Below are 27489 nucleotides of genomic sequence, written 5' to 3' on the forward strand. Positions count from 1 at the left end.
GGGAATGTGAGCAGGGAGCTGGGTGCCTGCTCCTGCAACAAGGGCCCAGTCTGAGGGACTCACATGGCGAGGGTGCTGGGCCTGCAGGGACAGAGGCTGATGGGACAGAGTCCAGTGGGACAGAGGCTGATGGGACAGAGGAGGGAGGGGACAGAGGCTGATGGGACAGAAGCTGATGAGACAGAGGAGAGAGGGGACAGAGGAGGGAGGGGAAACAGAAGAGAGGGGGAGAGGCTGTTGGGACAAAGGCTGATGGGACAGAGGAGGGAGGACAGAGGCTGATGGGACAGAGGAGGGAGGGGACAAAGGCTGATGGAACAGAGGCTGATGGGAAGGAGGCTGATGGGACAGAGGCTGATGGAAAAGAGGAGGGAGGGGACACAGGAGGCAGGGGAGAGAGGCTGATGGGACAGAGCCTGATAGGACAGAGCAAGGAGGAAACAGAGGCTGATGGGACAGAGGCTGAAGGGACAGTGGTTGATGGGACAGAGGAGGGAGGGGACAGAGGCTGAGGGGACAGAGGCTGAAGGGACAGTGGTTGATGGGACAGAGGAGGGAGGGGACAGAGGCTGAGGGGACAGAGGCTGATGAGACAGAAATGAGAGGGACATAGGCTGATGGGACTGAAGCTGATGGGACAGAAGCCCGTGGGACAGAGGCAGATGGGAAAGAAGAGGGAGGGGACAGAGGAGGGAGGGGACAGAGAAGAGAGGGGACAGAGGCTGATGGGATAGAGGAAGGAGGGTACAGAGGCTGATGGGACAGAGACTGATTGAACAGAAACCAGTGGGACAGAGACCAATGGCAAAGGGGCTGAAGGGACAGACTCTGATGGAACAGAGGAGGGAGGAGACAGAGGCTGATGGGACAGAAGAGGGAGGGGACAGAGGCTGATGGAATAGAGAAAGGTGTGCACAGAGGCTGATGAAACAGAGGCTCATGGCACAGATGCTGATGGGAAAGAGGTGAGAGGGGACAGAGGCTGATGGGACAAGGAGGGAGGGGGCAGAGAAGGGAGGGGACAGAGGCTGATTACACAAAGGAGGGAGGGGACAGAGGCTGATGGGACATAGGATGAGGGAGAGGACAGGGATGATGGACAGAGTAGGGAGGAGACAGAGGCTGATGAGACAGTGGAGGGAGGCAACAGAAGCTGATGGGATAGAGGAGGAAGGAGACAGGCTGAAGGGAGAAAGGCTGATGGGACAGAGAAGGAAGGGGACAGAGATTGATGGGACAAAGGCTGATGGCACAGAGGAGAGAGGGGACAGAGGCTGATGGGACAGAGTAAGGTGTGTACAGAGTCTGATGAAACAGAGGCTGATGGGACCCATGATGATGGGACAGAGGTGAGAGGGGACAGAGGCTGATGGGACAGAGGGGTAGGTGACAATGCTGATGGGACAGAGGAGGGAGGGGATAGAGCAGCCGTCGGCAAACTATGGCCTGCGGACCGGATCCATCCCATTTGAAATGAATAAAACTATTGAAAAAAAAGACTGTATCCTTTTATGTAATGATGTTTACTTTGAATTTATATTAGTTCACACAAACACTCCACTCATGCTTTTGTTAAGCGCTCCGGTCCAGTTTAAGAACCCATTGTGGCTCTGGAGTCAAAAAGTTTGCCCACCCCTGGGATAGAGGCTGATGGGACAGAGGAGAGAGGAGACAGAGGCTGAATGGATAGAGGAGGGAGGGGTCAATGGCTGATGAGACAGAGCTGATGGGACAGAGGAGAGAGGGGATAGAGGCTGATGGGACAGAGGAGAGAGGGGATAGAGGCTGATGGGACAGAGAAAGGTTTGTACAGAGGCTGATGAAACAGGCGGATGGGACAGAGGCTGATGGGACAGAGGTGGAGGGAGGGCACAGAGGCTGATGGGACTGAGGAGGGAGGGGACAGAGACTGATGGGACAGCGGAGAGAGGGGATAGAGGCTGATGGGACAGAGAAAGGTTTGTACAGAGGCTGATGAAAGAGAGGCTGATGGGATAGATGCCGATGGGACTGAGGTGAGAGGGGGCAGAGGGTAATGGGACTGAGGCTGATGGGACAGAGGAGGGAGTGGACAGAGGCTAATGGGACAGAGGAGGGAGAGGACAGAGTTTTATAGGACAGAGAACGGAGGGGAGAGAGAGACTGATGGGACAGTGGAGGGAGGAAACAGAGGCTGATGGGACAGAGGAGGAGGAAGGGGATAGAGCAGCCCTGGGCAAACTATAGCCTGCGGGCTGCATTCGGCATGTTTGAAATGAAGAAAACTATTGAAAATAAAGACCTTACTCTTTATGTAATGATGTTTACTTTGAATTTATATTAGTTCACACAAACACTCCATTCATGCTTTTGTTCCGGCCCTGTGGTCCAGTTTAAGAATCTATTGTGGCCCTCAAACAAAAAGTTTGCCCACCCCTGGGATAGAAGCTGATGGGACAGAGGAGGGAGGAGACAGAGGCTGAATGGATAGAGGAGGGAGGGGTCAATGGCTGATGAGACAGAGCTGATGGGACAGAGGAGAGAGGGGACAGAGGCTGATGGGCCTGAGCAGGGAGGGGATAGAGGCTGATGTCACAGAGCAGGGTGGGGAGAGAGGCTGATGGGACAGGAGGGGGAGGGGAGAGAGGCTGATGTGACAGAGGAGGATGGAGCGGACAGAGAGTATAGGGACAGAGGAGGGAGGAGACAGAGACTGATGGAACAGAGGAGGGAAGGGTCAGAGGCTGATGGGATAGAGGAGGGAGGGGACAGAAGCGGATGGGAATGAGGCTGATGGCACCTTGGAGAGAGGGTACAGAGGCCTGTGGGACAGAGAAGGAGGGAGGGGACAGAGGATGACGGGACAGAGGAGGTAGGGGACAGAGACTGATGGTACAGAGGAGTGAGGGGACAGAGTATGATGGGACAGAGAAAGGTGTGTGCAGAGCCTGATGAAACTGAATCCGTTGAGACAGATGCTAATCGGATAGAGGAGGGAACAGAGGATGATGGGACAGTGAAGGGAGGGGACAGAGGCTGATGGGACAGAACAGGGAGGAGACAGAGGCTGATGGGACAGTGAAGGGTGGGAAAGTGGCTGATGACACAGAGCAGGGTGGGGACAGAAGCTGATGGGACAGAAGGGGGAAGGGACAGCGGCTGATGTGACAGAGGAGGATGGAGCGGACAGGGGATGTAGGGACAGAGGAAGGAGGAGACAGAGGTTGATGGGACAGAGGTGAGAGGGGGCAGAGGGTAATGGACTGAGGCTGATGGGACAGAGGAGGGAGAGGACAGAGTTGATGGGACAGAGGAGGGTGGGGACAGAGGCAGATGGGACAGTGGAGGAGGCAGAGGCTGATGGGACAGAGGAGGGAGGAAAAGGGGATAGAGAAATGAAGAAAACTATTGAAAATAAAGACCTTACTCTTTATGTAATGATGTTTAACAAACACTCCATTCATGCTTTTGTTCCGGCCCTGTGGTCCAGTTTAAGAATCTATTGTGGCCCTCAAACAAAAAGTTTGCCACCCCTGGGATAGAGGCTGATGGGACAGAGGAGGGAGGAGACAGAGGCAGAATGGATAGAGGAGGGAGGGGTCAATGGCTGATGAGACAGAGCTGATGGGACAGAGGAGAGAGGGGACAGAGGCTGATGGGCCTGAGCAGGGAGGGGATAGAGGCTGATGGGACAGTGAAGGGTGGGGACAGAGGCTGATGTCACAGAGCAGGGTGGGGACAGAGGCTGATGGGACAGGAGGTGGAGGGGACAGAGGCTGATGTGACAGAGGAGGATGGAGCAGACAGAGGGTATAGGGACAGAGGAGGGAGGAGACAGAGACTGATGGAACAGAGGACGGAAGGGTCAGAGGCTGATGGAATAGAGGAGGGAGGAGACAGAGGCTGATGGGAAAGAGGAGGGAGGGGACACAGGCGGATGGGAATGAGGCTGATGGCAGAGAGGAGAGAGGGGACAGAGGCTGATTGGACAGAGAAAAGTGTGTATAGAGCCTAATGAGACATAGGTTGAAGGGACAGATGCTGATGGGACAGAGGAGAGGGGGACAGAGGCTGATGGGACAGTGGAGTGAGGAGACAGATGCTAATGGGACTGAAGAGCGATGGTAAAGAGGCTGATGGGACAGAGGAGGGAGGTGATAGAGGCTGATGGGACAGAGGAGGGAAGGGACAGATGCTGATGGGACAGAGGAGGAGGGAGGGGACAGAGGCTAATGGGACAAAGGATGAGGGATGGGAAGAGGATGAAGACACAGAGGAGGGAGGAGACAGAGGCTGATGGGACAGAGGAGGTAGGAGTCAGAGGTTGATGGGACAGAGGAGGGAGGAGACAGAGGTTGATGGGACAGAGGAGGGAGGGGACAGTTTGATGGGACAAAGTAGGGAGGAGACAGGCTGAATCGAGAAAGGCTGATGGGACAGAAGCTGATGGGACAGAGGAGGGAGGGTACAGAGGCTGATGGGACAGAGGAGGGAGGGGAAAAAGCTGATGGGTAAGAGGGGGGAGGGGACAGAGGTTGATGGGACAGAGGAGGGTGGAGACAGTCTGAATGGATAAAGGCTGATGGGACAGAGGAGGAAGTGGACAGAGGCTGATGGGACAGAGAAGGGAGGTCTGAATGGATAAAGGCTGATGGGACAGAGGAGGAAGTGGACAGAGGCTGATGGGACAGAGAAGGGAGGGGACAGAAGGTGATGGGAAAGAGGAGGGAGGGTACAGAGGCTGATGGGACAGAGGAGGGAGGGGACAGAAGCTGATGGGTCAGAGGGTGGAGGGGACAGAAGCTGATGGGACAGATGAGGAGGAAGGCGATAGAGCAGCCCTGGGCAAACTATAGCCTACGGGCTGCATTCGGCCTGTTTGAAATGAAGAAAACTATTGAAAATAAAGACCTTACTCTTTATGTAATGATGTTTACTTTGAATTTATATTAGTTCACACAAACACTCCATTCATGCTTTTGTTCCGGCCCTGTGGTCCAGTTTAAGAATCTATTGTGGCCCTCAAACAAAATGTTTGCCCACCCCTGGGATAGTGGCTGATGGGACAGAGGAGGGAGGAGACAGAGGCTGAATGGATAGAGGAGGGAGGGGTCAATGGCTGATGAGACAGAGCTGATGGGACAGAGGAGAGAGGGGACAGAGGCTGATGGGCCTGAGCAGGGAGGGGATAGAGGCTGATGGGACAGTGAAGGGTGGGGACAGAGGCTGATGTCACAGAGCAGGGTGGGGACAGAGGCTGATGGGACAGGAGGGGGAGGAGACACAGGCGGATGGGAATGAGGATGATGGCACCTAGGAGAGAGGGTACAGAGGCTTGTGGGACAGAGAAGGAGGGAGGGGACAGAGGCTGATGGAACAGAGGGTGGGGACTGAGCCTGATGGGACTGAGGCTGATGGCACAGAGGAGAGAGGGGACAGAGTATGATGGGACAGAGAAAGGTGTGTGCAGAGCCTGATGAAACTGAATCCGTTGGGACAGATGCTAATCGGACAGAGGAGAGAGGGAACAGAGGATGATGGGACAGTGGAGGGAGGGGACAGAGGCTGATGGGACAGATGAGGGAGGAGACAGGATGAATGGAGAAAGGCTGATGGGACAGAGGATGAAGGGGACAGAGGATGATTGGACTGAGGCTGGTGGCACAGAGAAGAGAGGGCACAGAGGCTGATTGATGTTACAGAGAAAGGCTTGTACAGAGGCTGATGAAACAGATGCCAATGGGACAGAGCAGGGAGGGGAAAGAGGCTGGTGGGACAGAGGAGGGAGGGGTCAGTGTTTGATGGGACAGAGGAGGGAGGAGACAGGCTGAGTGGAGAAAGGCTGATGGGATAGAGGAGGAAGGGGACAGAGGCTGATGGGACTGAGGCTGATGGCAGAGAGGAGAGAGGGGAAAGAGGCTAATGGGACAGAGAAAGGTGTGTATAGAGCCTAATGAAACATAGGCTGAAGGGACAGATGCTGATGGGACAGAGGAGAGGGGGACAGAGGCTGATGGGACAGTGGAGTGAGGAGACAGATGCTAATGGGACTGAAGAGCGATGGGATAGAGGCTGATTGGACAGAGGAGGGTGGGGACAGAGGCAGATGGGACAGAGGATGGAGGAGACAGAGGCTGAATGGACAGAGGCTGATGGGACAGAGGAGGGAGTGAACAGAGGGTGATGGGACAGAGGAAGGGAGGAGTCAATGGCTGATGAGACAGAGCTGATGGGACACAGCAGGGAGGGGATAGAGGCTGATGGGACAGTGAAGGGTGGGGACAGAGGCTGATGTCACAGAGCAGGGTGGGGACAGAGGCTGATGGGACAGAAGGTGGAGGGGACAGAGGCTGATGGATTAGAGGAGGATGGAGCAGATAGAGGATGTAGGGACAGAGGAGAGAAGAGACAGAGGTTGATGGGACAGAGAAGGGAGGAGACAGAGGCTGATTGGACAGAGGAGGGAGGGGACAGAGTTTGATGGGACAAAGTAGGGAGGAGACAGGCTGAAAGGAGAAAGGGTGATGGGACAGAGGAGGAAGTGGACAGAGGCTGATGGGACAGATGCTGATGGGACAGAGAAGGGTGGGGACAGAGGATGATGACACAGAGGAGGGAAGGGACAGAGGCTGATGGGTCAGAGGGGGGAGGGGACAGAGGCTGATGGGACAGAGGAGGAAGGTGACAGAGGCTGATGAGACAGAGGAGGATGGAGCGGACAGGGGATGTAGGGACAGAGGAAGGAGGAGACAGAGGTTGATGGGACAGAGGTGAGAGGGGGCAGAGGGTAATGGACTGAGGCTGATGGGACAGAGGAGGGAGAGGACAGAGTTTGATGGGACAGAGGAGGGTGGGGACAGAGGCAGATGGGACAGTGGAGGGAGGAAACAGAGGCTGATGGGACAGAGGAGGAGGAAGGGGATAGAGCAGCCCTGGGCAAACTATAGCCTACGGGCTGCATTCGGCCTGTTTGAAATGAAGAAAACTATTGAAAATAAAGACCTTACTCTTTATGTAATGATGTTTACTTTGAATTTATATTAGTTCACACAAACACTCCATTCATGCTTTTGTTCCGGCCCTGTGGTCCAGTTTAAGAATCTATTGTGGCCCTCAAACAAAAAGTTTGCCACCCCTGGGATAGAGGCTGATGGGACAGAGGAGGGAGGAGACAGAGGCAGAATGGATAGAGGAGGGAGGGGTCAATGGCTGATGAGACAGAGCTGATGGGACAGAGGAGAGAGGGGACAGAGGCTGATGGGCCTGAGCAGGGAGGGGATAGAGGCTGATGGGACAGTGAAGGGTGGGGACAGAGGCTGATGTCACAGAGCAGGGTGGGGACAGAGGCTGATGGGACAGGAGGTGGAGGGGACAGAGGCTGATGTGACAGAGGAGGATGGAGCAGACAGAGGGTATAGGGACAGAGGAGGGAGGAGACAGAGACTGATGGAACAGAGGACGGAAGGGTCAGAGGCTGATGGAATAGAGGAGGGAGGAGACAGAGGCTGATGGGAAAGAGGAGGGAGGGGACACAGGCGGATGGGAATGAGGCTGATGGCAGAGAGGAGAGAGGGGACAGAGGCTGATTGGACAGAGAAAAGTGTGTATAGAGCCTAATGAGACATAGGTTGAAGGGACAGATGCTGATGGGACAGAGGAGAGGGGGACAGAGGCTGATGGGACAGTGGAGTGAGGAGACAGATGCTAATGGGACTGAAGAGCGATGGTAAAGAGGCTGATGGGACAGAGGAGGGAGGTGATAGAGGCTGATGGGACAGAGGAGGGAAGGGACAGATGCTGATGGGACAGAGGAGGAGGGAGGGGACAGAGGCTAATGGGACAAAGGATGAGGGATGGGAAGAGGATGAAGACACAGAGGAGGGAGGAGACAGAGGCTGATGGGACAGAGGAGGTAGGAGTCAGAGGTTGATGGGACAGAGGAGGGAGGAGACAGAGGTTGATGGGACAGAGGAGGGAGGGGACAGTTTGATGGGACAAAGTAGGGAGGAGACAGGCTGAATCGAGAAAGGCTGATGGGACAGAAGCTGATGGGACAGAGGAGGGAGGGTACAGAGGCTGATGGGACAGAGGAGGGAGGGGAAAAAGCTGATGGGTAAGAGGGGGGAGGGGACAGAGGTTGATGGGACAGAGGAGGGTGGAGACAGTCTGAATGGATAAAGGCTGATGGGACAGAGGAGGAAGTGGACAGAGGCTGATGGGACAGAGAAGGGAGGGGACAGAAGGTGATGGGAAAGAGGAGGGAGGGTACAGAGGCTGATGGGACAGAGGAGGGAGGGGACAGAAGCTGATGGGTCAGAGGGTGGAGGGGACAGAAGCTGATGGGACAGATGAGGAGGAAGGCGATAGAGCAGCCCTGGGCAAACTATAGCCTACGGGCTGCATTCGGCCTGTTTGAAATGAAGAAAACTATTGAAAATAAAGACCTTACTCTTTATGTAATGATGTTTACTTTGAATTTATATTAGTTCACACAAACACTCCATTCATGCTTTTGTTCCGGCCCTGTGGTCCAGTTTAAGAATCTATTGTGGCCCTCAAACAAAATGTTTGCCCACCCCTGGGATAGTGGCTGATGGGACAGAGGAGGGAGGAGACAGAGGCTGAATGGATAGAGGAGGGAGGGGTCAATGGCTGATGAGACAGAGCTGATGGGACAGAGGAGAGAGGGGACAGAGGCTGATGGGCCTGAGCAGGGAGGGGATAGAGGCTGATGGGACAGTGAAGGGTGGGGACAGAGGCTGATGTCACAGAGCAGGGTGGGGACAGAGGCTGATGGGACAGGAGGGGGAGGAGACACAGGCGGATGGGAATGAGGATGATGGCACCTAGGAGAGAGGGTACAGAGGCTTGTGGGACAGAGAAGGAGGGAGGGGACAGAGGCTGATGGAACAGAGGGTGGGGACTGAGCCTGATGGGACTGAGGCTGATGGCACAGAGGAGAGAGGGGACAGAGTATGATGGGACAGAGAAAGGTGTGTGCAGAGCCTGATGAAACTGAATCCGTTGGGACAGATGCTAATCGGACAGAGGAGAGAGGGAACAGAGGATGATGGGACAGTGGAGGGAGGGGACAGAGGCTGATGGGACAGATGAGGGAGGAGACAGGATGAATGGAGAAAGGCTGATGGGACAGAGGATGAAGGGGACAGAGGATGATTGGACTGAGGCTGGTGGCACAGAGAAGAGAGGGCACAGAGGCTGATTGATGTTACAGAGAAAGGCTTGTACAGAGGCTGATGAAACAGATGCCAATGGGACAGAGCAGGGAGGGGAAAGAGGCTGGTGGGACAGAGGAGGGAGGGGTCAGTGTTTGATGGGACAGAGGAGGGAGGAGACAGGCTGAGTGGAGAAAGGCTGATGGGATAGAGGAGGAAGGGGACAGAGGCTGATGGGACTGAGGCTGATGGCAGAGAGGAGAGAGGGGAAAGAGGCTAATGGGACAGAGAAAGGTGTGTATAGAGCCTAATGAAACATAGGCTGAAGGGACAGATGCTGATGGGACAGAGGAGAGGGGGACAGAGGCTGATGGGACAGTGGAGTGAGGAGACAGATGCTAATGGGACTGAAGAGCGATGGGATAGAGGCTGATTGGACAGAGGAGGGTGGGGACAGAGGCAGATGGGACAGAGGATGGAGGAGACAGAGGCTGAATGGACAGAGGCTGATGGGACAGAGGAGGGAGTGAACAGAGGCTGATGGGACAGAGGAGGGAGTGAACAGAGGGTGATGGGACAGAGGAGGGAGTGAACAGAGGCTGATGGGACAGAGGAGGGAGTGAACAGAGGGTGATGGGACAGAGGAAGGGAGGAGTCAATGGCTGATGAGACAGAGCTGATGGGACACAGCAGGGAGGGGATAGAGGCTGATGGGACAGTGAAGGGTGGGGACAGAGTCTGATGACAAAGTGCAGGGTGGGTACAAAGGCTGATGGGACAGAAGGGGGAGGGGACTGAGCTGATGTGATAGAGGAGGATGGAGCAGACAGAGGATGTAGGGACAGAGGAGGGAAGAGACAGAGATTGATGGGATAGAGAAGGGAGGAGACAGAGGCTGATGGGACAGAGGAGGGAGGGGAGAGAAGCTGATGGCTCAGAGGTGGGAGGGGACAGAGGTTGATGGGACAGAGGAAGGAGGAGACAGGCTGTATGGAGAAAGGCTGATGGGACAGAGGAGGAAGTGGACAGAGTCTGATGGGACAGAGCAGGGAGGGGACAGAGGCTATTGGGACAGAGGAGGGAGGGGAGAGGTGGGAGGGGATAGAGGTGGAAGGAGGGGACAGAGGCTGATGAGACAGAGGAGGGAGGGGACATAGGCTGATGGGACAGAGGAGGGAGGGGACAGTGGCTGATGGGACAGAGGAGTGAGAGGACAGAGGCTGATGGGATAGAGGAGGATGGAGCAGACAGAGGATGTAGGGACAGAGGAGGGAAGAGACAGAGGTTGATGGGACAGAGAAGGGAGGAGACAGGCTGAGTGGAGAAAGGCTGATGGGACAGAGGAGGGAGCGGACAGAAGCTGATGGGACAGAGCAGGGAGGGGACAGAGGCTATTGGGACAGAGGAGGGAGGGGAGAGGTGGGAGGGGATAGAGGTGGAAGGAGGGGACAGAGGCTGATGAGACAGAGGAGGGAGGGGACATAGGCTGATGGGACAGAGGAGGGAGGGGACAGTGGCTGATGGGACAGAGGAGTGAGAGGACAGAGGCTGATGGGATAGAGGAGGATGGAGCAGACAGAGGATGTAGGGACAGAGGAGGGAAGAGACAGAGGTTGATGGGACAGAGAAGGGAGGAGACAGAGGCTGATGGGACAGAGGAGGGAGGGGACAGTTTGATGGGACAAAGTAGGGAGGAGACAGGCTGAATGGAGAAAGGCTGATGGGACAGAGGAGGGAGGGGACAGAAGCTGATGGGACAGAGGAGGGAGGGTACAGAGGCTGATGGGACAGAGGACGGAGGGGACAGAAGCTGATGGGTCAGAGGGGGGAGGGGACAGAGGTTGATGGGACAGAGGAGGGAGGAGACAGGCTGAATGGAGAAAGGCTGATGGGACAGAGGAGGAAGTGGACAGAGGCTGATGGGACAGAGGTTGATGGGACAGAGAAGGATGGGGACAGAGGCTGATGACACAGAGGAGGGAGGGGACAGAGGCTGATGGGACAGAGGAGGGAGGGGAGAGGTGGGAGGGGAAAGAGGAGGAAGGAGGGGACAGATGCTGAAGGGAGAGAGGAGTAAGGTGACAGAGGCTGATGAGACAGAGGAGGGAGGGGACATAGGCTGATGGGACAGAGGAGGGAGGGGACAGTGGCTGATGTGACAGAAGAGGGAGGGGACATAGGCTGATGGGACAGAGGAGGGAGGGGACAGTGGCTGATGGGTCAGAGGGGGGAAGGGACAGAGGTTGATGGGACAGAGGAGGGAGGGGACAGAGGCTGATGGGACAGAGGAGTGAGAGGACAGAGGCTGATGGGACAGAGGAGGGTGGGGACAGAGGCAGATGGGACAGAGGATGGAGGAGACAGAGGCTGAATGGACAGAGGCTCATGGGACAGAGGAGGGAGTGAACAGAGGGTGATGGTACAGAGGAAGGGAGGAGTCAATGGCTGATGAGACAGAGCTGATGGGACACAGGAGGGAGGGGATAGAGGCTGATGGGACAGAAGGGGGAGGTGACTGAGCTGATGTGATAGAGGAGGATGGAGCAGACAGAGGATGTAGGGACAGAGGAGGGAAGAGACAGAGATTGATGGGATAGAGAAGGGAGGAGACAGAGGCTGATGGGACAGAGGAGGGAGGGGAGAGAAGCTGATGGCTCAGAGGTGGGAGGGGACAGAGGTTGATGGGACAGAGGAAGGAGGAGACAGGCTGTATGGAGAAAGGCTGATGGGACAGAGGAGGAAGGGGAGAGGTGGGAGGGGACAGAGGTGGAAGGAGGGGACAGAGGCTGATGAGACAGAGGAGGGAGGGGACATAGGCTGATGGGACAGAGGAGGGAGGGGACAGTGGCTGATGGGACAGAGGAGGGAGGGGACAGTGGCTGATGGGACAGAGGAGGGAGGGGACAGTGGCTGATGGGACAGAGGAGGGAGGGGACAGTGGCTGATGGGACAGAGGAATGAGAGGACAGAGGCTGATGGGATAGAGGAGGGAGGAGACAGAGGCTTATGGGACAGAGGGGGAAGGCGGGGATGGAGGCTGATGGGACAGAGGAGGAAGGAGGGGACAGAGTCTGATGGGACAGAGGAAGGGAGGGGTCAATTGCTGATGAGACCAAGCTGATGGGACAGAGCAGGGTGGGGACAGAAGCTGATGGGACAGAAGGTGGAAGGGACAGCGGCTGATGTGACAGAGGAGGATTGAGCGGACAGTGGATGTAGGGACAGAGGAGGGAGGAGACAGAGGTTGATGGGACAGAGGAGGGAAGGGTCAGAGGTTGATGGGAAAGAGGAGGGAGGGGACAGAATTTGATGGGACCGAGGAGGGAGGAGACAGGCTGAATGGAGAAAGGCTGATGGGACAGAGGAGGAAGGCGACAGAGGCTAATCGGACTGAGGCTGATGGCAGAGAGGAGAGAGGGGACAGAGGCTGATGGGACAGAGGAAGGAGGTAACAGAGGGTGATGTGATAGAGTAGGGCGTAGACAGAGGTGGGAGGGGACAGAGGAGGGAGGGGACAGAGGCCGATGGGATAGAGGAGAGAGGGGACAGAGGCTGATGGGGCCTGGAGGGAATGTGGGCCATTTGCCCTGTTTCTCTTCTCCACCTTCCCACACCCAGGTGGGTGAGGACAGCGAGGCTCTGTGGAGTGTGAGGTTCTCCTGTTAGTGGCTCCCCGCGCACCAGACAGGAGGCAGCACTGGGCAGTCACCCCCCACTTGGCCACCACAGTGGTCGGTCCAAGATCTTGTGAGCTTCTCTGTTCCCCCTCCGGCTGGATTGCCGACCTTCGGACCCCCAGCTGCCCTGCAGGTGTGGTGATGAGAGGGTTTCCGGCATGTACGGAGCACAGGTACACGTGTGTTCATGTGTAATGACTTCCCAGCTCTCACACCACAGCCCAGTGAGGTCGATACTCTCATCATCGCCATCTCACAGACACTTGCATGAAAGTGCAAATCCTTAGCAGGGTCCTTGGAGCTCGCAAAACCTCTAGCAACGTCTTCCTTTTAGCTTCTGGCTAACCAACTTCAGCAAACCTTACCACAGCGGTAGGACCCTATTAAGCAGTCTTTAATCTCATATTAAAAATCAAAATTCGATGTATCTGCATAACATTTAACCAGAAGAATAAAAGAAAGATACACATTTTGCTTGTCAAATCAGTGTGGCCACCAGGGGTCAGGGAGCCCTTGGGCCCCGTGAGACACGCGGTCTGGGCCACAGCCTGCATCAGGGTGAAGTTCCGCGGGCGCTGATGGCACCCGTAAACCAGGGGAGGTTACCGGATCTGTTTATATTGGACCCATAAAGCCGAGTCCTCTGGCAGCAGAGATGGATCTAGACACCGCGCTCCTAAAGATAAGCTAGTGCAAAGTGCTCTTAGTTCTCGCCCCGATCTGGTCTCTACACACACCCAGCTCTACACCCGGACCTAACCCCACCTCCCACCAGTCAAAATTAGCCCATTAGCGCAAAACTCTGTTTTTGATCCGTCTTGGTCTAAGGTGGCCGTTTGATTGGCCATTGCTCCTATCAATCAAAGTCGACCAGCACACATTTCCCACTACGATTGGCCTCGGCACCTTTGCCCCGCCTCCAGGCAGACACTCACTTTCATGGTTGGGCAAAATGGCGCTGCTACGATGACTGACCTCGAGGGTACCAGGCTCTGATCTGAGCCGCCCCGTCCGGCGGAGATAGCTCCATCTTTTGTCAAGCTGGGTCCTCTCCGGAGAGCCCCGTATCGGACAGGCGCCAATACCAGCCAGCGAGCCGCTCCGGACGCCATCCCGGCACCCGACCCCAGCGCCTGGCCCGGCGAGGCCCTCACAAAGAAGCTGCCCCAGGCCTCGCGAGGCGTTCGGAGCGGACGAGAGGCCCAGCCGCACAGTCGCGCAGTGCGCCTAGTTCCCCTGCCCTCCTTTTAGTAGAATCCTCACGCAGGGATATTTTCCCCATTGAATTTTTTTTAGAGAGAGTGGAAGGGAAGGAGGGCGCGGGATGAGAGAGAGAACCTCAGTGAGAGAGACACAGGGATCGGTTGCCTCCCACATGTAACCCGGCCAGGGCAGGGGATTGAACCTGCCACCCCAGGATGTGTCCTTGACTGGGAAGTGAACCTGAGACCCTTCAGGGCACAGGTCGCCGCTCTAACCACCGAGCCACCGGCCAGGGCACCTTTTTTTCCTTCCCTAAACGGAGTGTCTGGAAATGAAACATTAAGTCACAGGGTAGAAACAAACAATCTTTGCCTGTTACCTCCCTGTTACTAACAGGAAGCAGGCCTCCCCGGGCTCCCAGCCTCAGGAATCTCAGCATGGCGGCCAGAACTGCCCAGGGAACGACACGGAGTCGATGAGGCGGCCACGTCAGCTGGGATTGCAGTGAGATGTTGGGGGTGCCGCTGTCCCACCAGCGCAATGCTGTGCCCATGCCTTGAAGAAGTCTCCTTCCAATGGCTTTGCTAAGCAAAAGCGTCACTTGAACTGCAAAGCAATGGGCTTTGTATTTTATCAGGAAGACGAGGGAGGTGGTGTAATCTCCTGGGTGTGGGCTTTGAAGGCGATCAGGCCCGGAGCACGAGGATGGAGCAGCCAGCACGACCGGCCCTTCCCCTTCGGGCCCTTTGGGGTGTTAGGACACTGACCGCTCTGGCACTCGGGGCGCCGCTCACAGAACGTGTGGCCACAGGGGATGCCGGTCAGTGGCCCTTTCATTCCACCGACACCCTCCTGAGGGGCCAAGGACCATGTGGCAATAAAACCCCAAGACTGATTCTCCTGAGGCCCAGAAGGCACCCCGGAAACCGGAGCCCTGGGGCTGGGGGCAGCAGCGGCCACGGGAGGATAAATGGCTGCCCGGTGACCCCACTGGGACGACAGCCCTGACGGGCACCGCGGGCCAGCCGGTCTGCCGGAAGACGGGCTGCACAGAAATGGGATGGTGGTGGCCTCCGGGAGGGGCGCAGCTGACTGGAGGGCTTGGGGTGCTGCCTGAGGTGCTGGGTGCCTGTCTTGATGGGGCTAAACGGTCCCTGCACTTGTCACACACGAAGCGATGCCTGACGCTGTGCCTTCCATTGCAGCCGCTTACTGTGTGTCCCACCTGCAGTAAAGCAGGGCCAGCCCGGACCCAGCCTGTGTCTGCAGCGACTTTACCATGCGAAGTCGCACCCGCTGACAGCCTGTGGGCCGCACTGCGCGGTGCGGGGGCGGGGGTGGGTGGGGGCGGGTGACGGGGAGGGAGGGAGAGGCCATTTCTGTGCCCGATGACACCGGGAGCCCCTCGGCTCAGACCAGCGTGGTGGCCGCGTGGTCCCCCGGGCAGGTGAGAAGCGTGTGAGCCACACCTCCGCCCAGTGCTGGGTGCGCAGGTTCCAGGTTCCCGTCTGGATTTCTGGAAAGGTAACTGTCCGGGACTTGAACAATGTGACTCCCTAAGGCCTCTCCCTTAACCTCGGTGACCCCGGGCGGATGACCTGACCCCACTCGGCTCGGCCGCCACGTGTCAGTCACAGTTAGGAGGGGCTACACACTGAAGCCTGAACCCCCACTGGGCTGGTGTTCAGTGGGGCCTTTGGAGGTGGGGTGACATCCTACAAGGGGGTGCGGAGACCAGGGCGTGCTTCTCCCCACCAAGTGAGGACCAGGAAGAGACCCCTCGCCAGGCGCCGCCTCACCGCACCTCGACCTGGACCATCAGCCTCCAGAGCTGCGAGAACCGGTGAGCCGCTCAGGCCGCCCGTCTGCTATGCTGTGACAGCCTCGATCTGTTGTACAGCCTGAGGCGGAGGGTAGTGAGGAAATCGCAGGGTGCTCGGCACACAGCCTGCACGGACAGCCCGCAGCACAGGGCGGGAGGGCCCCTGAGCGTGGGCGGACCACGCGTGCCGGGAGCAGAGCTCCACTCGCTGCCTCGCTGTGGAACAGTGCACACCGCTGGGCGCTCTCAGCCAGAGGCAACCAGTGGTAGGAGCCGTCCCACGAGGCAGGGACCCGGGGCAGCAGCTCACGTGGATCCGCTCCTTTCAGGAGCGTTAACCTGTTACTTCTCTCCCGACTCTGCCCACCTTGGGGCAGAAAGGCCCTCGGCCTCTGGGAGCGAGTCAGAAACCTGTGCATAGCCCAGTGTCCCCAGAAGTCACCTCGCATACAGTATGCCTCCCAGGACAGCGCCCTGCCCTCGAGCCAAAGAGCTTGAGTCCTGGGAAGCCCCACGCCTGCCCCGTCTCCCGCCATCTCCTGGTGCCCCAACAGTGTATTGTAATTTAGCAGAACCTCAAGAAGCTGGAGTTTGAGCTATAGTTAAAGTGAAAGGGAACCCTATCAACCACCACCAGGGGCAATGGCAACTACAGTGACCATATGACCACAGCAACCACAGTAACCACAGCAACCACAGCAACCATGGCAACCACAACAGCCATGGCAACCATGGAGCCACATGACCACACAACCATGGCAACCATGGAACCACATGACCACAGCAACCATGGCAACCACAACAGCCATGGCACTCATGGAACCACTTGACCACAGCGACCACAGACCACACGACCACAGCAACCACAGGACCCTGCTCCTCGGCTGCTCGGTGGCTCACCTTCGTACAGCCAGTCGCTGAGGCCGTTGTAGATGACGTCCTCCTTCCCCGTCGAGACCACGCGGATGGCCTGCTTCCCGACGTGAGCGCAGTAGTAGATGTTGTTCTCAAAGATAAATATCTGGTTTGGGAAGACAAAACACAGGGTTAACCCAGAAGGTGGCCACGGGGAGGCCGCTCAAAAAAGCCTGAACCAGCCGTGTGGTGACGGTTTCCGGGGCATTTATCTGGCAAGACAGGTCGTCTCAGGACCCGTGGGCTCACCCGCAGCAGAAAGAACCTGGTTTCAGGTGAATCGGGGACTCGAACTTCCCACGAAGGCGACATAGCCCACCCGCCGTCCTCATTCACCAGGGCGGGCGGTCTGCCGTCCGAGACTTGGGCACATTGACCTGACCCCACTGGGCTCAGCCACCACGTCAGTCACAGTCACCACCGGGCACGCCGCGAGGAGGGGCTGCACAGTCAGAGCAGCAGTCACCTTCCCCTGACGTGAAGACGGCTGGGAGCGGAGGTCTGGGGCTCCCACTGCACGCTCAGTAGCACTGGCTTGGTGGCCGGCTCTGCGCAGTGATGGGTGAGGAGAGACGCGACCTGCTTGCATTCTACCTACGAGCTGGTGAGAAAGACGACCCGAAGGAACACGTTCCTGTGCGGCTGGGGGGCCCTGGGAACATGACACAGGCCGCCGGGCTTAGGCCACAGGGCAGGGAAGGGTCCCTGAGAGAGACCGAGAGCAATTTACTGTGGAGAATGCACATGACACCAAAGGTATCATCTTCACTGTTTGTGGGTTCACCACTCGGTGCTGCCGGTGCATCCACACTGCTGCCTGGCCACCAGCACCGCCTCAGACCTTGTCATCCTCCTGACAAAACCCTGTCCCCAGGCAACACAAACCCCTTCCCCCACCCAGCTCCTGGGCCCCCCACTCTGCTTCCTGTCTCTGTGGCTCTGAGGGCTGGGGACATGTCCTCTCAGGGTTGCCCTGCACCCCCCGTCCTCAGGGCCTCCATGGGGGAGCAGGTGTCAGAGTTCCCAGCGATTTTAAGCTGGACCTGCATGAGCAGCAGGCTGGAGAGAGGGGCTGGGAAGGTGATCCCACAGAAGAAAGCGCTGGAGAGAAAAGCAGAGGCAGGCATGGGTGTGAGCGTGGGCATGGGCACTCCAGGGACTGGACGGAGGCTCCCTGGCTGCCCATTAGGCAAGAAGGGGGCCTGAGGGGAAGGCAGAGCGGCGGCAACAGCTCTCGGGGTGTCCGTCCCAGGGAGCAGGGCTTAGGAGGGTGCATGTGGGGGAGAGGCAAGTCCTCTGAAGGGAAGCCCATGGGGAGGGTCCTGGGGTAGGAGCTCATGGGGAGGAGCCCGTGGGGAGGAGGAGCCCGTGGGGAGGAGGCCGTGGGGAGGAGGAGCCTGTGGGGAGGAGGAGGCCGTGGGGAGGAGGAGCCTGTGGGGAGGATCCTGTGGGGAGGAGGAGGCCGTGGGGAGGAGAAGCCTGTGGGGAGGAGGAGGCCGTGGGGAGGAGCCTGTGGGGAGGAGGAGCCTGTGGGGAGGAGGAGCCTGTGGGGATGAAGAGCCTGTGGGGAGGAGGAGCCTGTGGGGATGAAGAGCCTGTGGGGAGGAGCCTGTGGGGAGGAGCCTGTGGGGAGGAGGAGCCTGTGGGGAGGAGCCTGTGGGTAGGAGGAGCCTGTGAGGAGGAGCCTGTGGGTAGGAGGAGCCTGTGGGGAGGAGCCTGTGGGGAGGAGGAGCCTGTGGGGAGGAGGAGCCTGTGGGGAGGAGCCTGTGGGGAGGAGGAGCCTGTGGGGAGGAGCCTGTGGGGAGGAGGAGCCTGTGGGGATTAAGAGCCTGTGGGGAGGAGGAGCCTGTGGGGAGGAGGAGCCTGTGGGGAGGAGCCTGTGGGTAGTAGGAGCCTGTGGGGAGGAGCCTGTGGGGAGGAGGAGCCTGTGGGGAGGAGCCTGTGGGGAGGAGGTGCCTGTGGGGAGGTAGAGGCTCTGGGGAGGAGCCCATGGGGAGGAGTCTGTGTGGAGGAGCCTGTGGAGAGGAAGATGGTGGAGGCAAGACCCACATGAGTCGGTCCCTGTTGTCAGACACCCAGCAGCCTGGTGAGACAGACTGCTGCCTGCTGCCCACCACCCACCGCCCACCGCCCACTGTCCACTGCCTGCTGCCCACTGCCCACTGTCCACTGCCTGCCACCTGCCACCCACTGCCCAATGCCTGCTCCCTGCTTCCCGCCGCCTGCTGCCCGCCACCCACCGCCCACTGTCCACTGCCTGCCACCTGCCACCCAATGCCCAATGCCCGCCGCCTGCTGCCCGCTGCCCGTGCGGTGAGCTGGGATCTGAGTGATGAGGCCAAGTGTTTCTCAACAGAGACCTCTGGGGCAGCTGGGAGACGGTGCCCCTGCTGCAGAGTTGGGGTGACAGAAGACAGTTCTGACCCTGGGCCAGCCCAAACTCTCCAGTGGGCGGGGAGCTCCTTCATGGCTCTTGGATTCTGACGCACGTTTGAGGGACCTGGGAGCTCTGAAGCATCCCATGCTAGCTGTCCCTGTCTGACGACCAGCGCCTAGGGGAGACCCCCCAGTGGCTCCAATGTGCAGCCAAATGTAGGAACCAGTGCCCCCGGGATCCAGACCCCCTCGTGCTCTTCATCGGATTGGGCTACGGACGTGTTCTCTGCAGCACCCACACGGGCTGCCAGGCTTCCTGCCCCTGCCCCCCGCCCACGGCTACCGCGGCACCAGCACCATCACTGCACACGCCGATGTCACCGGAAACCGCGCTCTGTGCACCGAGAGCAGCACTCACACCAGCTTTTATTAAAAAAAAAATTTCTACTGGGTTTTTAGAGAGGGAGGAGGGGAAAGGGAGAAAGAGAGAGAAATATTGACGTGAGAGCAGAACATAGATCAGCCACCTCCCGCACTCTGCCCACCATGCATGAAGCCTGAACCCAGGCACATGCCCTGACCACCCTTCGGTGCCCAAGATGACGCCCAACCAACTGAGCCACACTCGCCAGGGCTCAAAACAGCCTCTTAAAAGAAATGCAACAACATGGTCAGGATCATGAGGAGACCACTGAGAGGGCGCTCTGCCCAGGGAAACTGGGGCACCGGCCCTCTCACTGACAACGCAGAGCAGGCGGTCCCTTTACTCTGCTCAGGCTGCACAGAGGGGAGCAGGGCCCCAGCGCGAGGACGCCCTCCTGTCGCCACAGTGGCCTTTCTTATGGGTCTGCCTAAGGCAAGGGTGTTGCCAAGCCTGAACTTCCTTTTGTGTTGTGTTCTACGCCTATCATTCATTTTGAGTCAAAGGAGGCTGCAGCCAATTGATATCCCAGAAGGTAAAACCCTGACAGGTGTGAAACGGCTCCCGCCGCGGCTCTCTCCTCCTGGAGGACGCGGAGAGCAGGCGTTACAACGCAGGCGCATTGCCCTGATGCCGTTTTCCCTTTTCCTTCTGACATTCAGTTAAGGTGTCAGAACAAAGGTGCTGGGGGCCGGCGAGTTTTGTCTGTGGTTACACGGGCCAACACGGGAGGTGGAAGCCCTGGTGCTGGGTGTGGCAAGCGCGGGCACTGGGGCGAGCGGCTGGGCTTTCACTGTTCATCCTCTGCGACGCTCAGGCATACAGCACGCAGGCGTGCCACCTGTCCCCATTCCTGCAGGAGCGCCTTGGCTTCCCAGGTGTGCAGGTGGCGTGGCATCAGCCCAGGCACCCCCACCCCTGGAGAGTGTGGGGACAGCAGCTCCTCCCAGTAGTGAACTTCTTGCATTTTTATTGCATTTTTCTTGGGTGACATTGTTAATAGAATTATATAGGTTTCAGGTGTATAAATCTATAATACATCACATGTATATTGTTTTGTGTGTTCTCCTCCCCCAGTCAAGTCTCCTTCCATCTCCACTTACCCTCTCCCACCTCCCCACCTCCCTCTCCCTCGATAATCACCACACCACTGTCTGTGCCTATGAATTTCTTACTTATTTACTGGAGGCCTGGTGCACAAGATTCATGCACCGGACGGGGGGGGGAGGGGTCCCTCCGCCTGGCCTGTGCCCTCTCGCAGTCCAGGACCTCTCGCTCCTTACCGCCCACCTGTTCACTGCTCCTTACCACTCCGCTTGCCACTGCTCTTGCCAGCCATGAGCCTGGCTTCTGGCTGAGCGTCTGCCCACTGGTGGTCAGTGCACATCATAGTGACCTGTTGTTCTGGTCGTTCTGCCATAATGGGCACTTAGGCTTTTATTACATAGATTTTTTTGTTTAATGTCTTCAGTGTATTCACACAGCCCTGCAACTCCTCTCCCCACTGACCACTGTCAGTCTGTTCTCTGCATCTGTGAATCTATTTCTATTTTGTTTGCCTGCTTTTATTATATTCCACATATCAGTGAAATCACATCGTACTTGTCTTTCTCCCAGGGGCTTCTTTCACGGTATCTTGATTCACCAAGACCAAAGCCTTCCCTCACTCCCAGGCCTGGTGTTTCTTTTGATGTCTCTGTAATAAGAGGTGGGGAGCGCACGCTCTGGGAGCAATTTCAGCCCCTCGCCGCCGGCCACACCCATCCCAAGCAGAGAGCTCATGAAATGCAATCAAATGCCCAGGATGACACAGTGCAGCAGACTTCACTGTTTTTACAAAACAATACCCTTTTCACCAGCCTGATTTCTGTGAGCTTCAGGCCACCCATGGCTCATGTTTCATGGGGACAGTAAATTCTGCAAATGCTCAACTAGCTGGAATTCTTCAGAGAACTTTCAGTTAAATAGATTTTCTGAGTGAATTGTCTAATTAAGGAAAAGATTTTTTCAATGTCAGTCTTTATTCAGGAAATAGTTCCTTATCTTCTACTTTCCTGGTGCATTAACTATGTGGAGCCGGCAGCAGGGCGCCAGCTCTGGCAGCAAGGAGCCACCATGGCGACGGAACACGTGGAAAAGTGAAAATGCCACAGCCCACCGACCACACGGCAACAAAGCAGGACCAGCAAATGCATTCACTCCTTTCTGGGTGAATGTGTGTGCGTGTATGTTGGTGAGTAAGGTATAAAACTAGTTTTTTTTAGTAAAACTGCGGTCCAGTTTTGCAGTTTGTATCAGAAATGCTCTCCCACATCTGAGCCATGCCTTTCAGGAAATAGGCCAGAGTTGACTTAACTACACCCTGTTGTTCAGAAGAAGAACCTTTTCTGTTTCTATCACCATAAAAATGCTATTCTGTGCATCTTTGAAAATATATTTTTATTGATTTCAGAGAGGAAGGAAGCGGGAGAGAGATAGAAACATCAATGATGAGAGAGAATCATTGATCAGCTACCTGCGGCAGGCCCCGCACTGGGATCAAGCCTTCAACCTGGGCACATGCCCTGACCAGGAATCGAACCGTGACCTCCTGGTTCACAGGTCCACTGAGCCACGCCGGCCGGGCCCCCTGCACATCTTTTTATACCCTGGTTAACGCCAAGAGTCATTGCTTGCCAAAAGCAGTCTTCTGACTCCAAGGAAGTGAGTGAATTTCCCAGTGCCTTCCTTAGGATGGACAAACCCACTCTCCCCGGCCCCTACCGGATACTCATGGGCATTTCTGAATGTGGTCCAGCAGGGCAGAGATGCCGCCAGTGACCAGCGTTCCTTGTTGAATCACCTGTCACACCAGGTGTTCGAGGTGTCCCAGGGTCAGCCTGAGCGTTTATTAAAGCCGAAACGCCCATCCCAGATGGTGCCGCACATCCCGGTCCGATGCCTGGCCTGCAATGGTCGGGGTGGAGGTCTCAGAACTGCCCTTCTCCCTGGTGACGAGACAAGCAGCCACCACCTCCTCTCCAGCCGGGGCTATATTCCCTCCTGAGCAGCCATTTCCTCTGGCTCCTGGTCTCCGGAGCTGGCGGCCACTCCTCAGCTCCTCCAGAGGGGCCGGGGAGCAGACCAGTGGCTGGGTCAGAAGTCGCACTCTTGGCCCGTGTCCCCGAGACGTCACTGGCCAGGCCTGGCTGCCGGGCTGGCCCTGGACGGAAGCCCTCAGACGTGACTGCTGCTCCGTCCGCTCCCGCTCAGTGGCCTTCCTTTTCTGTGACTTACCCTCCAAACAACGGAAGACCAGCGGGCCAGGAACGAAGCCAGGCAACTCATGGGAGAGATGCCATGGGTATTAGTTCATGGAAAAGAAGAGAGATCCTATTAAATACATGTTAATCTCATCAACCCTGGGATATAATTAAATTTATGCTGATTTAAATAACTATGCAACGAATTCTATTAGCAAAAATTTTTAATCATAGAATTACAAATATACTTTTTTAGCTGATAAAGCCTAGTGCTGGTGAGTAAGCAATAGGAATGAGAGAGTGAGGAGGTGGAAAACAATTTGTACATATGTATCAAGAACCTTGAGCCACTGTTCATATATTTGACTCGGTAATTTCACAGCCGGAGCATTTTAGTAAGGTCAAAGGGGTTCTGCCTCATCAATTATAATACAGAGTATTATAAATGGTCTGGGTGTCCAACAGGAAGGTGAGCTACATTTTAGAAAATCCAATCCATGAAATATTATGTAACTATTAAACATTTGTATCAACTGTTAACTATATACATCTATATATATATATATATATATATATATATACACACACACACATATATACACATATATCTATAATAATAAAAGCATAATATGCAAATCGACAGAACAGCTGAACAGCGGAATGACTGTCTGGACGACCTTCCAGACGAAGCCGGGGCAGCTGTGAGGGCCGAGGTGGCCGGGGCGGTGAGGGCCTACCCCTGCATCGGGTCTCTAGTGTCTATGTATATAAAATGAGGTGTCTAATGAGAATTTGATTGCATAAAATGCTAATTATACCATTGTAGGGAAAACGGTTGGGCTATGAAACTGATTATAATAACTCTAAAAAGGGCCTCCTCGAATATGAATAGTAACAGTCTGCACATACTGGGTATGCCCGTACTATTGTAAGAGATTTCCTTTTCTATTTTCTGTATTTTTTACTTTGTACGTTCGGCATTATTTTTACAACGGGAAAGTCAATGAGAAAACCTACAGCGAGCCTGGCGCCTGAAGTGGGGATTGGGGAGAAAACACCGACTGGGCCACCGATTGGGGAGAAAACACCAGCGGGCTCCCGGCTGTGGTTCTGACCCGGTCTCAGGACCGTCCCGGGTGCTTTGCGCCCACACTGCGCCCTCCCTGTGCCTGTCGTCTCAGCACTCTCGCTTCCGCCTGAAAGTGGGTCCCTGCTCAGTGGGTGATTACTACTCAAAGCATAACCAGCCGACCACAGACAAGGAGACACAGCCACCCCAGCTGGGCACCCCATGCTCCTCGGCGGTGAAGGGACCCCCTGGCCTTCGACTCCCTCGTCCCTCAAGGCAGCCCCCCCCGCCCCCTTCTTCCTACCCCTCCTGAGGGAGGAGGCCTGTGGGGCGATGGGTCCGTCCTCCTCCCAGGGCTGGGCTGAAGGGAGCCTGGGGCGAGTCACGGAGCTGTGCGGGCAGCCTCGCCCTCACCTGTGCTGGGGGCCCGGCCAGCTGTGGACGCCAGGTCTGACCCTAGCCTTCGGCACAGCCCCGGCTGGGGCAGGGGACACACGGCAGCCCTTCTGGCGGCATGTCCCGAGGCTTTGGGTCACAGGCCTGTGCAGCTTTGGGCTCAGGCAGCCTGGACCTGACACCACCTTGAGGAGCCGCGTCCCCGTCCACCAGGTGGCAGGTGTGGACCGGGCAAAGCACTGGGCCTTGAGGAGCCCAGGCCCAGGGCGGTGGCGGACATGCATTCCACATCCACGTCCCCTTTCTCCCCTAGACACTGTAACCGGAGCCTTCGGCGCCACTAACTCCAACACCCACACCATGGACTCCCCTTTTCTCTGCAGTCCTGGGGGCGGCACCTGCTGGCCTGCAGAGCTCAGGCTGCCCCTGCCACCACCCCCCCCAGCACCCAGAGCCCCCCCCCCCCAGTCCCGTCCCCCCGTCCTGTGCAGCTGTGGGTCCTCTCTGAAGGCACAGCCAAGGTTCTTTGTTAAATAACGTCCATACGGCCCCACCAGCGCCAGCTATACCCTCCTGTGGCCCAGGGGGCTGCTCTGGCCCCCGGGTCGGAGGAAAGCGAGGCCCAGGGAAGGTAAGTGACCAGTCCGCACCTGAGCTGGGGTCGGGGGTAGTACACTGACCGGGGATTTCATCCCAACCCCCAACCCAGGCGCTACAATGTGCCGGGACACTCGGGACTGTCGGCCCGGGCCTGGCTCTGACGCCCGCCCAGCACCTCGGTGACTGTGTGGCTGCAGCCTCAGGGCTTTAAGTCACAAACAACTCGGGGCCCCATCACTGATCATCCAGACGGGGACCCAGGGACGCAGGCAGCGTGAAGAGCGGCGCTATTTGGATTTCCCAGGACGACAGGGGCAAACCCCGCGACCTGCTTTAGCCTAAGTCTTCCCCGCCTCCGTGTGCACGACTTCCCGTTACTCCATCGCCAGGGGCCTGGGGGCCTGGGCCCCAGGTCGAGTCGCAGGCCAGGAGCCACCTGGGTAGAAACTGCCTCCCATCCAGCTGATCGCCCGGCTCAGAGCACACACCTGCTCCGCCGGCCACATCTGCCCAACCCTGTGGTTAATGGGCGCTCCCTGCCTGGAGCACCTGGGTCGTCGCCAGCCACCAGGCCTGCCCCTCCCAGTGCCTCCTCAGGCAGGTCACACAGGAGCGAAGGGCCCTCGCTCAGGGCCAGGCCAGCGACCTCCCGAAGCCTGGCAGGTGCCCCCCTCTCAGTGCCCTGCTGCCCACAGCGGCCCGAGGTCCCCTGCCTCCTCTCCTCTGCCCCCAGTCTGGTCAGCAGAGACCCCGCAGACAGGAACATCAGCTGTTCTTTCTCACAGTCTGGAGGTGGGAAGTCCGGGCCCTGGTGCCAGCAGGTGGGTGTGGTGAGGCCACATCTGGGCTCACAGTGAATCTCCCGTCTAGTGTCTGCTCTTGGAAGGACACTAATCCCTTTCACGAGGGCCACACCCTCCTGACCTAATCCCTACAGGCCCGCCTCCAGCGCCAGCACAGTGGGGTTAGGAATTGACACGTGACTTTGGGGGACACACACAGTCCACAGTGAGGCTTCTGTCCTGCTCTGCAGAGCCCCCCACATCTCGCGAGGTGGCCTTCTGCAGCCCCCTTGTCTTGCTCTCTCATTCACGAAGCACCCAGTCCCGCTGTGTGATTCAGTAGGCTATTTAATCTCTGCACTGTAGCCATCACTTGGCTCATTTCCTTTGTCTTAAAAAACAGGAGATAAAACTTTAGTTTCTAAAATTCTGTAATAACCTCTTAGATTATGTCATACACCTATGTCTTGTCCAAGAATGAATCCCCTTGAGGCCATGATAATGTCTTCCCTTCGTCTTTATCTTGTGCAAACACGCACAGCGCTGGGCGAGCACGGGGCTTGTGCTGCTAGTGCGATGCATCTGCGTCCTTGGTTCCCGACCGGTGCTCTCACCGCCTTTCAGCTCCCGCCCCCGTTGACTGCCCCGCGGAGCTGAGCAGCAGGCCCCCGGCCCCCGTGGACCGCCCAGGCCTGCGCAGCCCTCACCCGAGCCTCCTGGGAGGGATGCCGCCCACTCAGACCGCGGCCCCCACGCAGGGAGCCCACGGCAGCGAGCTGAGCCCCCCTCAGTCCCCGTGCCTCCACTCATTTCCAACCATTTCACCCCATCTCTCCTCAAATGTCACTGCTGGCCATGGACCCAGAGGGCCAAAGGGGCAGATCTCAGTGGTGTTTATAAGCATATTAGGAGCAGGTAGGAACAGGTGACTTTATGGACTCACAAGGGGAGGTTAGGTGAGTGGACAGGGATCACGTGTGTGCATGCGTGTGCATGTGTGTGCTTGGGGAAAGGGTGGAGACGTGTTAACTGCAGATGAGGCCCAAGGACTGGGAGGCAAGGGAGGTGCCCCAGTGCCCTCCAGCGTCATCCTTGAGAGTGGAGATTATGCCTATAGGGCCCCAAGTTCACATCTTTTCACACAGTACAAACATGCAAACATGGGCCTTCATGCCTGTATATGCACACATATACCCACTACTGTGACATCTGGGAGGGTGTTTTAGAAAAGTCCCTCTGTTTTTTTGCTCAGGTTTAGCCAGAACCTTCCAGAACCTTCTACACTCATAAGGAGGCACAGGACTGTGACATGTCCCATGACAGGGCGCTCTGGGGCTGGGGGGGAGGGGTGCCAGGAGGTGCCCACTTATCTGGTGTCACAGGTCGGGTTGTGGCACCGACGGACAGACTTCTCTGAGGGACGGTGTGGCGCTCGGAGCGCGGCCATTTGCCACCGAGCTCTGCCTGGGTCACAGAGGCCGGAGGCCGCCCCACATGGACGCTGGCGGGCGGAGCAAGGACGCCATTTGCCACCAGCCATCTACTGCCGCTCCGCACCAGGCTCCTGAAACCAGTGCTCCCACAGTTCCAGCAAAGTGAGCATGTGCGTTCATGAGGCAAAATCTCAAACGTCTTATAATGTGAGGAGGCGTCCACTCGGAATGCCACTGCGTGCCGGAGGTGTGACCTGGAGGAGACCAAGGAGAGCTGATGTGGGGGTCGGGGGGAGAGGAGGCTCCTCCCACCGGGCACTGCTCCCTTCCCTGGGACCAGCTGCTGTCCCAGTGGCAACAGCTGCACGACATTCACATTCGCATGAAATTCGGAGGCT

The 27489-nt window shown here is 57.2% G+C and overlaps 1 protein-coding gene across 5 annotated transcripts in view; it reads right to left on the bottom strand.

Annotated features, from left to right (window-relative positions):
* DPP6 (dipeptidyl peptidase like 6) overlaps positions 1-27489 on the bottom strand; it is a gene marked incomplete at its 5' end in the record, with an annotated part of 642841 nt that overhangs the window by 87701 nt on the left and 527651 nt on the right. For all 5 annotated transcript variants that reach the window (XR_013996566.1, XM_081101874.1, XM_081101876.1 and 2 more), the window contains one exon: positions 16758-16878. Coding sequence is in view for 4 of the 5 variants with exons in the window: in XM_081101874.1 (XP_080958000.1) it covers positions 16758-16878 (121 nt within the window). The remainder of the gene's footprint in view (positions 1-16757; positions 16879-27489) is intronic.

This window comes from Myotis nattereri (assembly GCF_964212035.1).
Source record: "Myotis nattereri genome assembly, chromosome: 11".
In the NCBI taxonomy this organism is placed as follows: domain Eukaryota; kingdom Metazoa; phylum Chordata; class Mammalia; order Chiroptera; family Vespertilionidae; genus Myotis; species Myotis nattereri.